General features: G+C 41.8%; 1 protein-coding gene across 3 annotated transcripts in view; it reads left to right on the top strand.

Annotated features, from left to right (window-relative positions):
• The first annotated feature begins 2,199 nt into the window (after positions 1 to 2,199).
• SMAD5 (SMAD family member 5) overlaps positions 2,200 to 13,223 on the top strand; it is a 138,258-nt gene continuing 127,234 nt past the window's right edge. Inside the window, exons 1-2 of one of the 3 annotated variants that reach the window (XM_078653222.1) lie at positions 2,200 to 2,318; positions 3,173 to 3,766. In XM_078653222.1, the coding sequence (XP_078509348.1) occupies positions 3,364 to 3,766 (403 nt within the window). In that variant the 5' untranslated portion in view covers positions 2,200 to 2,318; positions 3,173 to 3,363. Of the gene's footprint in view, positions 2,487 to 3,172; positions 3,767 to 13,223 lie in introns of all 3 variants that reach the window. The other 2 variants (XM_078653224.1, XM_078653223.1) reach the window with 2 other exon arrangements.

Raw genomic sequence — 13,223 nt, 5'->3', positions numbered from 1 at the left:
AGACTGATTTACATACTTGTAAGATTCATTGTCTCTGTTTAATGTGTGCGTGGTGTAAAGTACTGACACACACTACACTGATATTAGTAGCGCTATACAACAAATGAAATGCATATGAGAGAGTGGCTACGTAGAGATGAGGACACTGGAGGAGGGTGGCAGTGAGGGAATCTGAGGAGGAGGTCCACGGGGGGCTACGGAGAGATGAGGGATGCTGGTGGAGGGTGGCAGTGAGGGAATCTGAGGAGGAGGTTCACGGGGGGCTACGCAGAGATGAGGGATGCTGGTGGAGGGTGGCAGTGAGGGAATCCGAGTAGGAGGTAGTGAGAGGAGCTATGGAGCGATGAGGGGCGCTGTTGGAGGGTGGCAGTGAGTGAATCCGAGGAAGAGGTCATGGGGTGGAGGGGGAAGCTAGGGCGAGATGAGGGGCACTGGTGGAGGGTGGTAGTGAGGGAGTCTGAGGAGTAGGTCATGAGGGGGAGGGGCTACAGAGAGATGAGGGGCACTGGTGGAGGGTGGTAGTAAAGGAATGCGAGGAAGAGGTCATGGGATGGAGGGGGAGCTAGGGAGGGATGGAGGGCACTGTTGGAGGGTGGTAGTGAGGAAGTCTGAGGAGGATGTCATGAGGGGGAGGGGCTACAGAGAGATGAGGGGTACTGGTGGAGGGTGGCAGTGAGGGAATTCGAAGAGGAGGTCATAAGGGGGAGGGGCTATGGGGAGATGAGGGGCACTTGTGGCGTGGTAGTGAAGGAATCCTAGGTTGAGGTCAATAGGGGGGGACATGGAGGGATGAGGGGCACTGTTGGAAGGTGGTAGCAAAGGTATTTACGGAGAAAGAGGTCCGTGGTGGGACGTCAAAAAAGACTTTCGCATCAGCGCTGAAGCCGGCCCTGTCATGGTCTTTCTGTTTTTATTTATTTAATTAGCAGGTGGGGTCATAAGGGCTACTGTGGAACATACTTTAAGTGCGTGCTAATTATATTTACTGCTATAGTGAATGTTTTAAGTTTGAAGGTGATTTTAATAATGTTTTTACGGGAAAAATGAAAGTGGAGCCCAATGCTGACCTGATATGGGGCTGGGGCCCAAGGTCAGCTGTGAGATAAGGTGCACTGGAGAGGAGTAGTGGATATTCAAGCCTGTAAGGGAGAGCGTTGCAGAGTCCAGGGTCAGGTGGAAGTAGGTATGAAGAGGGATTCTCCCTGAAGGCTCCCACAGAGGAAGCCCGTGAAGTGTCACTTGCCTGATACTCCCCCCCTCAGAAACCTCCTCTTCCCATCAAAGGGACAATACATGGAAAAAATACTTTTGAGAGTGATAATATATCGAAAGAGATTTGGAAAAGAGTGCGTTTTACTGGGCAGTGTAAGACTAAGAAGAGATAAAGGAGGGCGCTGAAGCAGGTCTGGCTAGACATATATGCGACAAATCGAGTTCGCAGTAGCCCACCCAAATGCACCCTTGGCCCACCCAAATAAAAATTCCTGGAGCCGGGCCTGGTACTATCTACCATTCCTATGTGACTCTTAGAGTATATCCATTCGTATCCCTTCCTTGAATGCTCCTCCTTGTGTGACTATAACTTGTACATTTGCAATTTTTTTCTGTTTGTATCTTTTATGGAACGCACGTAATAATCCTGAGTCCTTATGTATCGCAACTGGTTCTTATGTAAAGCGCTCTGACACCTTCGGGTAATGTTCGCGCTATATAAAATCGCATTAAATAAATTAAAATAAAATAAAAAAATTGGTAGTCTTAGACCTCGCACCAGCCCCTCTTCCGCCCCCCCCGCCCCTAAACATGATTACGTGTTCTGTTAAGGGTCCCGGAGGTACACAGCGACATAAATCACGTATATATTTTTTTCAAAAGGTCAATGGGCGGAGGGAGATCAGACGCTGAAACCAGGCTCCGCACATTCGACACCTAATCCGAGAGACGATATGGCCAGAGTAAGGCTACGAATAGTGTAAAATAAAGACGGCTCCGATGGAGAGTAGACAAACAGAAGACTCGCCACTCGCCTTGGGACGCCGCCTACTCTAACAAGTACTACGACAGGACGGTCCAGACGGAACCGGACGCCTCCTGGGGGGACAGACATTGCCGCATCGGACGTGATTGAATCACTCACCAGCCAATCAGTGCAGCGACGACGTAACGTCCGTGATGTAAACTTCCCTAGGCCATCCAATCAGAACCTTCCCTAAGCCAGCGGCGAGACGGCGGGGAAGATACGTCAACTTCTGCCCTGCGCCCCCACCGACAGCCTGTTTAGTACTGGGGAGTTGTCGAGTAACGCCGGGAGACGAGAAGTAAAGTAACTCAGTGTTCTTTTACAAATATCCAGAAGAGGCTTTGCGAATATAAACGCAATCTTCTATCCCATGTGTTTTATACAATTCCTCCCTCACGACGATCCAGTGCAAATACTGGTTCCGAGCGCTTTCTTGCTCGGGGTATTTACTACTGCGGCAATCAAAGTAATTATGCTCCTGCCATTTTGCTCCTAGCTCGTTGTCCTATCGGTGTTTCTAACACTAGTTTATATATGCAAGCCCTTCTCAGCAATGCCACGCTTTCTGAATACCATTGCTGCCTTTATAGTAACTTGGAAGTGCTTTATGCAGGGAACTTAAGCGAATGCCTACTCTAACCGGACAAACTAATGTTGCAGTAAAAACAAAAAACTCCCATAAAAGTCTGTTGTAATTATTGTTGATCAGGAACATTTTTTTGTTATTTGCTATAAATCTATTTTTGGGGGGACGGGGGTGACGGTAAAGTTGATTTAAATGAAAGATACGAGAAGTTGAGATGCAATTAAGTATTTTGTGTTGCGTGCACTATTTTGAATTTTTAAAGATTATTTCCAAAAATGTGATGTTCATTAATAGCAATTCTTAATCTAAAATGTTGTCTTGCAAATAACTTATAACATTGATATCTTTATCAAATTCTGGTATTTAAGGTAGTTGTGATTAAAACTGCTTTTGCAGTAACCCTCTATTTGATTATTGTGCTTTCTGTTAAATTATTCATAATTTCGAAAGGGTGTATTAATCTTAACTTCTGGATACATTTGTTGAGAAGGATTCTTAAATTCACATCTCGTTCTGAGCACATCTGCATTAACATTACTAATTTATGTAATTTCCTATTTTTGCAGAACATTCTGATGCAGTTGAATTACGCTGCTCTGTCTCTTGTAGACAAAAGAGTTTCATGAAGATTACGTCACACGTTTTAAGTTAATTGGAGTGTCTTTGGAAATACTGGTTACTCATTGTTTAACAGCTGCAAAACTTTCTGGCACTTCTATTTTAATTTTAAGGAAGATTTTGTGGATATTCTTGTCTAATGACGTCAATGGCAAGCTTGTTTTCATTTACCAGCCCAGCTGTGAAACGTTTGCTGGGATGGAAGCAAGGTGACGAAGAAGAGAAATGGGCAGAAAGGGCTGTTGATGCTTTAGTTAAAAAGTTGAAAAAAAAGAAGGGCGCCATGGAAGACTTGGAGAAGGCTTTGAGCTGTCCTGGACAGCCAAGCAAATGTGTTACAATTCCTCGTTCCTTAGATGGTCGACTTCAAGTGTCTCACAGAAAAGGCTTACCACATGTTATTTACTGCCGTGTTTGGCGTTGGCCGGACTTGCAAAGTCATCACGAACTCAAGCCATTGGAGTTTTGTGAATATCCCTTTGGATCAAAGCAGAAGGACGTGTGCATTAATCCATACCATTACAAAAGGGTCGAGAGTCCAGGTTTGTGTATAACGTAGACACAATTTTGTGCTCCTTATTTTTTATTTGGTTGGCTCTATACGGCACTCAGTTTTCAGAGTTTAATTTTATTGTCCAGTTATTGGCTTCACATAGGTAATATGCTTAGGGGTTAGTTTGTCTAGATTCAAATGTCACTGTAAAACCTACCAATAGACTGTTTATATGTTGCCACTTATTTATCACTGGACTATTTTACATTTATGTTCTTTTAAACCTTTGGGGAATAACTCAAATTATGTGTAAAATGCTTACCCTGAAAATAGCACAGGAGTTCAAGAGACTAATGTAAGCAGTAGGTGTAATTGCTTTTCCTTTTATTCTGTCTAATTGAGTCCTCCTCTAGAACCTTTCCCCGACTGCATGGCCATGTTAAAACAATTTGAACGTTTTTTCTTTTAGAATCATGTGACCTCGTTGTTCTCTTACCTACATCCTATTCTTGCTCTAGGCTCCTCAATTGAGTAGCCCAGTTCAATTTTTCTGGAGATTACCTGAAAACTCATTGTTTTCTTTTTCTGCTTGCTCTACTTCTTGATACGCGTTACAGTTGTCTAACTTGCCATTTTAAATTTCTCACAATGTGACCCATTGAGATTGGCAAGGTTAGAAGAATTATTGACTGAGAGGGTAGTCCTCAGAAACACTCTTTAAAAAAAAAAAAATTAATGTCTTTTTTCGCCATACTTTTACATTTTAACTATAAAAGAACAAACAATGTGAAACTATAGCATTAAGATAAATGCATGTCTGCTTTTTTAAATTGCTTTTACGGTTAGGATTGCCTACTTTGTTTCTGAGAGTTCTGCACCAATTTACTTATATTTCTAATATTAATATGTAAGACATATATTTAGGGGAGAGAGAAGGATAGATTACAAATTTGAGGAGGATATCTTATTTGGAATCCTAGTTTTACAGGTATGCAAAAACTCCTCCTATTTAGACACTATCTTCACATTTCTAACTTAAGAGCAGAAATATGGAAACGGGCATCCAGCTCTGTGCTATTTCAGCGTTTCGTTCTAAAGGTTTTCAGACTACTGTGAATTGTTTTGACTGTACAGCAACACATGATCAAACTAAAAGCAAATTAGCATCCGTCTGTCAACCTAATTTCTTAGTAGCTGCGGTCATTACCCATCCTTTGTGTCCATGACCTTGATACCTATGTGAAAGAAATAATTTGCATTTTATTTCTGCTTAGAAGAATTAAATATAAACGCGATAAATGAAATACATAAACAAGCATTGGCAAAGTCATTACGTCTAGCTGTAATGTAGCTTTCAAATTCATGCATATACACATGCAGATGTGTGTATTATGCCTGTGCTTGTATGCATTTTCTTAAAATACATATCATAGCCATTACATGACAAAGTGACATTTGGATTTATCATTTCACATAGAAAGATAAATCGGAGCTATATTGAAGGCTATGGAGCCTTCATAACATTCCTCCTTTTAGTTATGTGACAGAAAGAAATGCAGGACTACACATTTTTGCAGGAATACATTTGCGTGCATTTCCTGGATGGAAATGAGCTTACACATTGCTGCTCTCTTAATAATGAAGCCTTTTGCAAGGTTGAAAATCAGACACTATACTTGTTCTTCATGTGCTTGCTTCAACAATATATGTATTAAGTCTTTGTTTACGAATTCTGTAAACATATGGCTGCCCCCTTCCATACAGATGTCTAGCCTGAAGAATAGTGTTCTCCAACATAGAAACCTTCAACGAATTAATGAACACTGGATATCTGTCTCATTGTTGGTTCCCAAATCACTGTTACAAGAGAACAGCATAATGAAAAAGAGGCTAATAAAAAACAACTGTGCACTAAAGTCTTACACTGAGAGTACACAGTGCCTTTAAGAGTGCATGCTGGCCCAGATCTCAGAGGGCGTAGCTTGGAGAATGTAGGTTTGTTTTTCACTTTCCAATGTGAGGATCAGCCCGTGTTACTTTGGATTTTCCTGTCCGAATTTCTTTCAAGCAGCATTAGCGGCCGGCATGGATCGGGAGACGCGGGGTGGGGTGGTTTAAGTAAAAAAAAAACACTTACCTTCTCACTGCTCTCTGCTCTCTCCCACATCGTTGCAGCCTCTCCTCACTGTTGCCGGAACAGGAAGCAGCCAGGCTCCCTCCCCTAGCCAATCACAACGCTGCAATTCAGCGTTGTGATTGGTCTGAGCACCGTGGTTTGGCGCTCAGCTACAGAATGGGGGGCCTGGGCATGTTCTCCACGCAGACCGTAATGCACCCTGCGTGGAGAATATGCAAAGTGTGCATGACTCATTGACTTGCCCAAGAGGGCTGGCCAAAAAGTAATGCCCACTTGGAGTGGACAAACCCCTCCTGCCCTGCTCTCTGAGCAGAGCAGCCCAGCCCGCACCTGAAACTGCAGCAGGAACAAATGCAATGATAACCCCGATTTATTCTCATTGTATGTCGTCTTCCTTTCACTGCTTTGCAGTAGTGGGGCCATGCTCCTCCGCCTTAGTGGAGAAGCCGCCACTGTCAAGCAGCACCAGTCTACATCTTGAAATGCTGTTTTGGTTTTCCACTATTGTACTTTTTTTAATTAGGAAGTATCCTGCTTTCTTCCTGTCAGAAATGCCTTCACTATTTACGAAATGCCATTTGTGCAGCATGAAGATGTCTGAAAAAGACCTCAAGGCCGTGGTATGCTTGTTTAGTGTATCATCACACAGTAGATCAAACACTATTTGCCAGAAAATGTACTAGTGATGAAGGTAAATGTAGGCAAGAGTGGAAAAGAACATTCCAGGACTCCCTTAAGAAGTTTCAGCAGTGACCATACAGCAAAAATATAGGCTTGAGGGAGTATATGCCCCTGCCTCGGCCTTGTTTTTGAGGAATATAGAACCACCACTGCAAGATATGAAAGAGAAATGAAGGCTCAGCTGTTGCACAACATTGAAAGATCTGTTACCATACTCACTGTCTATGACATCGTCGAGGCAGGTGATACCAAAGGTGAACTTTTTTACCTCGTGGTGAAAATAGACGTCACAGTACATGACATCAGTAATAATACTCTCATTACACCTTTTTTCAAGAGTTTCAGTGTTGAGCAACATGTCTTCAAACATTGTAATGCTGAGAGAAAAATCTTTCAAACTAGTTCCTAACAGCCTTGTTACGCTAAAAAGAGTAGTTGGGAGGAAAGGGTGAGAAAATCAACTACAACATAAAGCACTCCTTGCATGATGAAAGTAACTCTGCCACCTTGGTAGACACATTAAAATAAGAACCTGTTGCTGCAAGAAATTCTGGAGAAGGTGTCAGTGCAAGTTCCAAGGCATGGTACATCAGAAGTGCCTTCCAGAGTACCACAGGCATACTTTAAAAGGGACAAAGATCGTGTACTCCATACAGAACAATATCCAAGACCCCCCACTAGGCGTACCTCAAAGTCCTGTAAAAGGCCATGCACAATGGCTGTTCACACTGAAATATCAAGATCACTGTTTATTGTAGCATCAGAGCCTACATAGATTATGTCCATTGTCAACAGTATCATTTCAGTCCTGGTGAATAGTCTATCTACAGCCAATAATGCGTTGAGAGGTCGACAGGCATTCTCACATGAGTTATTTACTTCTGGAAGGTTGTAGGGCTAATGCAAATTAAGTCACTTAAGATATGTGACTGAATGGATGAAAAACCCTTTTAGTCTAACAAGGTGTCTTAATGCCCTGAAAGGCTGACAAATCAAAGGACTTATAGAAGCTAGTGAGCAGAAAATAAAAGTTTGAGTTGAGCTTTTTACTGAAAGCAAGATGATTGTTCATGAATTTAAGACACAGTGGTGTAAAGATGACTCCACACATGTATTTGCAAGTTCATGCGTTTATTGTGTTTCCAACACACCAGAGAGGGTCGGTCATGAACACCTCAAATGCATGTCCTCTCTGAACAGCCACCAGTGCACATTCTGTCTACATTCCTGAACGTCCAGCTGGTGACAATGACCAACTGGGTGAACACTGGGTAGGGAGTCCCAAATAGGACTTGTGTTGATGTCAATACCTAACACATCTTCCACCTTTATAGACTAAAAGCACGCACCGGTTTCACGGACAAACTAATATATATATATATGAAACAGAATGTGTGTAATAGGCAAGGGAAATTTATTTTAAAATGTCGCGGTAGAGAACATTTTTAGCATGAAGTGTCACAATAGTTAGGCATGTGTGTGCAGATACTGTGTGTACCTCGGAGTAAGAAGTATTAGCAGATGTCTCTAGTGTGTATGTACTCCACTTCCGTAGGTAAGTGTGTATGAAAGTGCATTCAGTTGTAAATTTTGTGTCCCCGCAGGCACGCTGAATCGCGTCATCCCCCGCTTGAGGCCCGGCTCCAGTTTTGTTTGATGTTGTGCTTGTGGTGTAAAGTCGTTGATGCAGAGAGTTGAGTTGGTGACAGCCCATGCTGGAGACACTGCGCGTGTGGGAAAGTGCAGTCAGTTCAAAGGTTAGTGTCCCAGCAGGGGCGCTTAGTCGCGTCATCCGCCGCCTGAGCCCGGCTCCAGCCCTGGTTGATGTTGTGCGCCTGGTGTCAATTCGTTTATGCAGAGAGTTGAGTGTGTGACAGCGCGCAGGAGAAGCTGCAGATAGTGTCCCCGCATACACGGTCCTTTATGCAGAGAGTTGACTGGCTGACAGTGCGCAGGATACTGTGCAGTTATTGTCTCCGCAGGCACGATTAGTCGCGTCTGCCCCCGCCTAAGCCCCGGCAATTGCCGCCTCCATTGGCCACGCCACAAGGCACGCTTTCTTTTGGGGATGTGCCGCGCAATTGTTGCCGGTTGTCGCGCCCATTGGCCACACCCCTTGCTGCCACGCAGTTGCAATTGCCGCGCCCATTAGGCCTTGTTCACGCTCCCAGCACAACGCACACGTTTAAGGAATGCTTTTTTTATGTCGTTATGCCGCGCCCTGCCCACGTCCACAAGGGACTACTTTGCTGGTAAGGTTCTTTTACCTTTCAAATGTATATGGTGGGCATCTGTATAGCCTATGTCCTTCTGCTGCAACTGCCCTTTCCAATGCTGTATTGGGTGTTGTGATTGGTGCTGTGGTTCCTGAGATTACTCGCCTCAAAGGTTTGGGTTCTCTCTTTTTATAATATTAGTATAGATATAGATAAAGAGTTTAAGCAGTCCTTTAACAAATTATGAATATAATTCAATTACATCATACATTACAAATAGATAACCTTCCAGCTATAGTACTTCTCACAAATATGATCTTGTAATTTTCTTTGTTTGACTACAAGATAACCCACTCTGCTCATTTTACAGTTAGAAGTAGCATTTCCGTGGTTTGGAGTAGTGATTTCTTCGTTGTCCGGTTCCTCCTGTGTCTGATGACCCAGGTTGTTGAGCAGATCACAATCATCCTCTAACCACCATTCACAATTCCGTCTTAAACCACCTGCCATCCTCTTTACCTGAGAAATGGCATTCTTATCTATTTGCTTACACACAGAGATATTAGACAAATGCCATACCTTTCTATTACTTAATAATACTGATTTGCAATACATTTTCTCAACTGTAAGGGGTTGTGAGAACCTACTTGGATTATTTCTAATGTGCCCACTTCTTTTTACTTGTACCAAATCCCTAATGTTTAAGTGCACAACCTTGCTGTTATGCCTAAAGTCAATGTTTTTTTACACACCATGTGCTTTCTCTAAATTTTCTTCTAATCACTTCACTTGACCAGTCCACCCTCCTGGCTGCTTCCAACCAACTAATGTTATCCTTAGAGATCGGGGTTCTGCCCCTCACAAGATCAAAGGGACTTAAACCAGTTATTCGCATGTAAGCACACACAGTTTAGTATTTCTCTCCTCCAGACTAATCTGTTATTACTAGCTAATTGAATGATTCCCTTGATTATACAGTTGAACTGCTCAACTGTTCCGTTCCCAGCCGGATGATAAACAGACGTAGTCTTGTGTACAGTACCATTTCTTCCTAGGTATGCTTTGAAACACTCTGATGTAAATTGAGGCCCATCGTCACTCGAAATACTCTTGGGCTACCCTTCTCTCATAAAAAGTTTGTCAAAATGTTTTATGATGCTACAAGTTTCCGCTTTGTGCACTACTTCTATTTCTGGCCACTTAGAAAAGTGATCAGTTAAAACAATCGCAAACTCGTTCATCTTGTTCACTAATAGGCCCCAATATATCTACACCAACATTTTCCCAAGGCATACTCTGACAAGCAGTGAGGTGCAGATGTGGTCTGAGTGTAAGTTGTGTTTTATCAGAATTTTCACATTGTATGCATACTCTGACCTTCCTTTCTATTTCCCTATCAACTCCTGGCCACCAGTATCAATTTTACACTCTGCTGTTAGTCTTGTCCTTTCCTAAATTTCCTTCATGACATATTTCTAGAATCTTGGTTCTCAATTTATCAGGAGAAATTACTTATCCTGTTTTTAATATTAAGCCTCCTTCGAAAAAGAATTAATTTCTCACCTCCCTAAAGGGCAACAATTCTTTTGGAATTGTCTTCTTTGCTGGCCATTCCCCTGACATCATTCTTTAAACATTTGCAAGTAACACATTCTGTTCAATCATCCATTAATCACTTGATACGCCTTGAAATTCCTCTGAGATATTTGCCACACAAAAGTCTTCTACCATGTCCTCAAACACCTCACTCAATGGTAATGGCATGCGACTCAGAAAATATGCCACCACATTCTTTGCACTAGGTACAGGCTGTAATTGTAATCGAGAATCCAGGTTGACATGCAGGCTAATCTAGGAGAAGCTGCATAAAGTCCTTTGATGGTTAGGACCTTTGTCAGGGGATTGTAGTCACCACGCAACATAATTTTAGATGTACTGTCTGAAGTGTTCTAAACCCCAAACGCATGCAAATGCTTCCAGCTCAATGACTGAATACTTTTCCTCCATAGTGGTCAAAGAATGGTACGCGAACTCAATTGTGCCTTTCTTGTCAGAATTATTCTTTTGGGTGAGTACTCCGTTTATACCTCTACCACTGGCATCAGTGGTGACTATTGTATGTAGTTCGGGGTCATAACCTTGTAATGGAGGTGCCCTGCAAATGTCTTCCTTAAGAGAAAGAAATGCTTCCTGACATTTACTTGACCATTCAAATGTATTTCGTAGTTTAAGAAGTTGTCTTGTTTCATGCGCTGTAGTGGAAAAGTCTACAACAAATTTGGAAAAAAAATCCGCAAGACCTAAGAATGCACATAACTCATACTTATTTTGTTTGCAATGGTGCATTCTTGATGGTTTTAAACCTAAGAAAGAATAGTTGAATGCTATCACCTGTAACAAGCTGTCCTAAATATGTGACTTCCTTTCATGAAAATTTGCATTAACTGTGTTCTGCAATTAGACATCTGTTCTCTAGGATAAACGAAAACTTGAAACCCTTTTTGATTATGTTCTTCTTTAGTTTTACCCATTACTAGGATATAATTCTGGTAAATCAACAGGTTCTCAATATCTTCAAAAATCACATGCATCAGCCTCTGAACCATGGCCGCTGCAGAGGCCAACCCAATGGGTACACTTTTAAACCTGTAGCACCCAAACAGTTTAATAAATTTGGTGAGATTTTTGCACTCTGGATATAAAGAAACCTAATGATAAGCAGATTCAAGGTCAATAGTAGAAAAACATTTAATTCCCTTTGTGAGAGCTAGCATTTCATTGATGCGTTGTAAAGGAAATTGATTGGTAAGAATATTGATATTAGGATCGCGTAGATCTATGAATAGCCTTAACTTGCCATTGGCCCTCTTGGCCACTACCAGGAGTGCCACTCACTCCAAGGACTCCAACTGTTCTATGATTCCTTCCCTTTGTTAACTTTCCACCTGTATTCTGACCCCCTTTTCCTATGAAAATAGGGTGTTCCTAACTTTATGTACATGGGGTTTGGCATCTTCTTTCACATACATATTATGTCTGAAACCTTTCAGTTTCCCTATATTCACTGTAAATACCATAGGAAATTCGTTTAATACAGATTTTTAAAATTCTTCCTTAGACTGAACCATTAGTACAGGTTCTGTACTATTGGGGTTCAAAGTGATATCCAGTTTACCTCAGTCCATCCAACCCAATACAGATGGGCCTATCACCGAAACATACCGTTTACCTTCAGCATCTCTGCTCTTGAACTGGAATTTTAATTTCCTATACCCAACAATGTCTATGGGTTCTCCTGTGATTATTTTGATAGAGCTATCAGACTGATCCAGCACACTTCCTAAAGCCTGCCTAATTTCTCCTCCCACACATCTTTATTAACAATTTTGTAAGGAAACCTGAATCGGCAACAATGGAAATGTTAACCCTACCAACTAACATTTCACATATGAGTTTGTTCTTCTTTCCTTTCTCATCGTGATCAATTTGCAACACTCGGACATTTTCTACATTAAGCACACACATGTTCAACTCTTCATCTTCCAACTTGCTAGTGTGACATCCATAATCTTGTTCGACTATCTTGACCATACTTCCCGACTTCTTCTGGCACACTTTTTGGAAGTGTCCTACAATTCCGCATTTGGAACGCTTCTATTTACACGCTTGCCATTTTTTATCATTTTCCAAATGATTTGCACTTCCACATCTAAAACATCTTCTCTTCACAAACCCTTTGACGTTTTTACCATCTGCATCCACTTTGTCTGGAATTTTCTTTTTGTAAGAAACAGCCGTTTTAGATCCACTTATTTAAGCCACTGCATCATCTTTGCTCTGTTTTCCGATAACGCAGACTTTGCACACCTTCCTGTCATTTCTGCTCTTTTGACCGTCTATGATGTCTTGCAGATGACTTGCAGATGACTTTCTCTTTTAGCCCACGGATTGTCTTGGATGCTCGGATTGAATGCTTGCATTACTATTTGATCTCTTAATAAGATCGTTGTGCAGGTTTCCAAAACGATAAGTAAGAGCAATGTTTTTTAATGCAGATACATAACCATCAATTGACATCTTTTCTGTGGTAAAATTTGTAGCGATCTACTGCAACACACACAATAAGCTTTGTAGTAAATATTTCGATCCTCCAGTGCATTGGCGTAAACCTCTCCTTGGCCAGCCGTCGTTTGTTTCTTATTTGTCAAGTTATACACTTTTAACCCACCTGGGCCTAAACAATGTAATAGAACTTTCACTTTCTTATCTGCAGTAAAATCCTCATCATCATCAAATGTGGATATGTAATTAATGAAGTATTCTTGCCATTCCTCCCATTTTAGTGCTGGTTCACCTGAAGCGGGTAGGAAAGCTTGTGTTGGAGAAACATTCCGTACATTCCCTGACGCGATTTGTTCCACCTAAGCCTCTCACAGTGCAATGAATAGCAAATATGGTATGTGCGATATATA

This window comes from Lissotriton helveticus, chromosome 7 (assembly GCF_964261635.1).
Source record: "Lissotriton helveticus chromosome 7, aLisHel1.1, whole genome shotgun sequence".
NCBI lineage: Eukaryota > Metazoa > Chordata > Amphibia > Caudata > Salamandridae > Lissotriton > Lissotriton helveticus.
The sequence above is the reverse complement of the archived record's forward strand: the minus strand, read 5'-3'. Positions and strand labels throughout refer to the sequence as shown.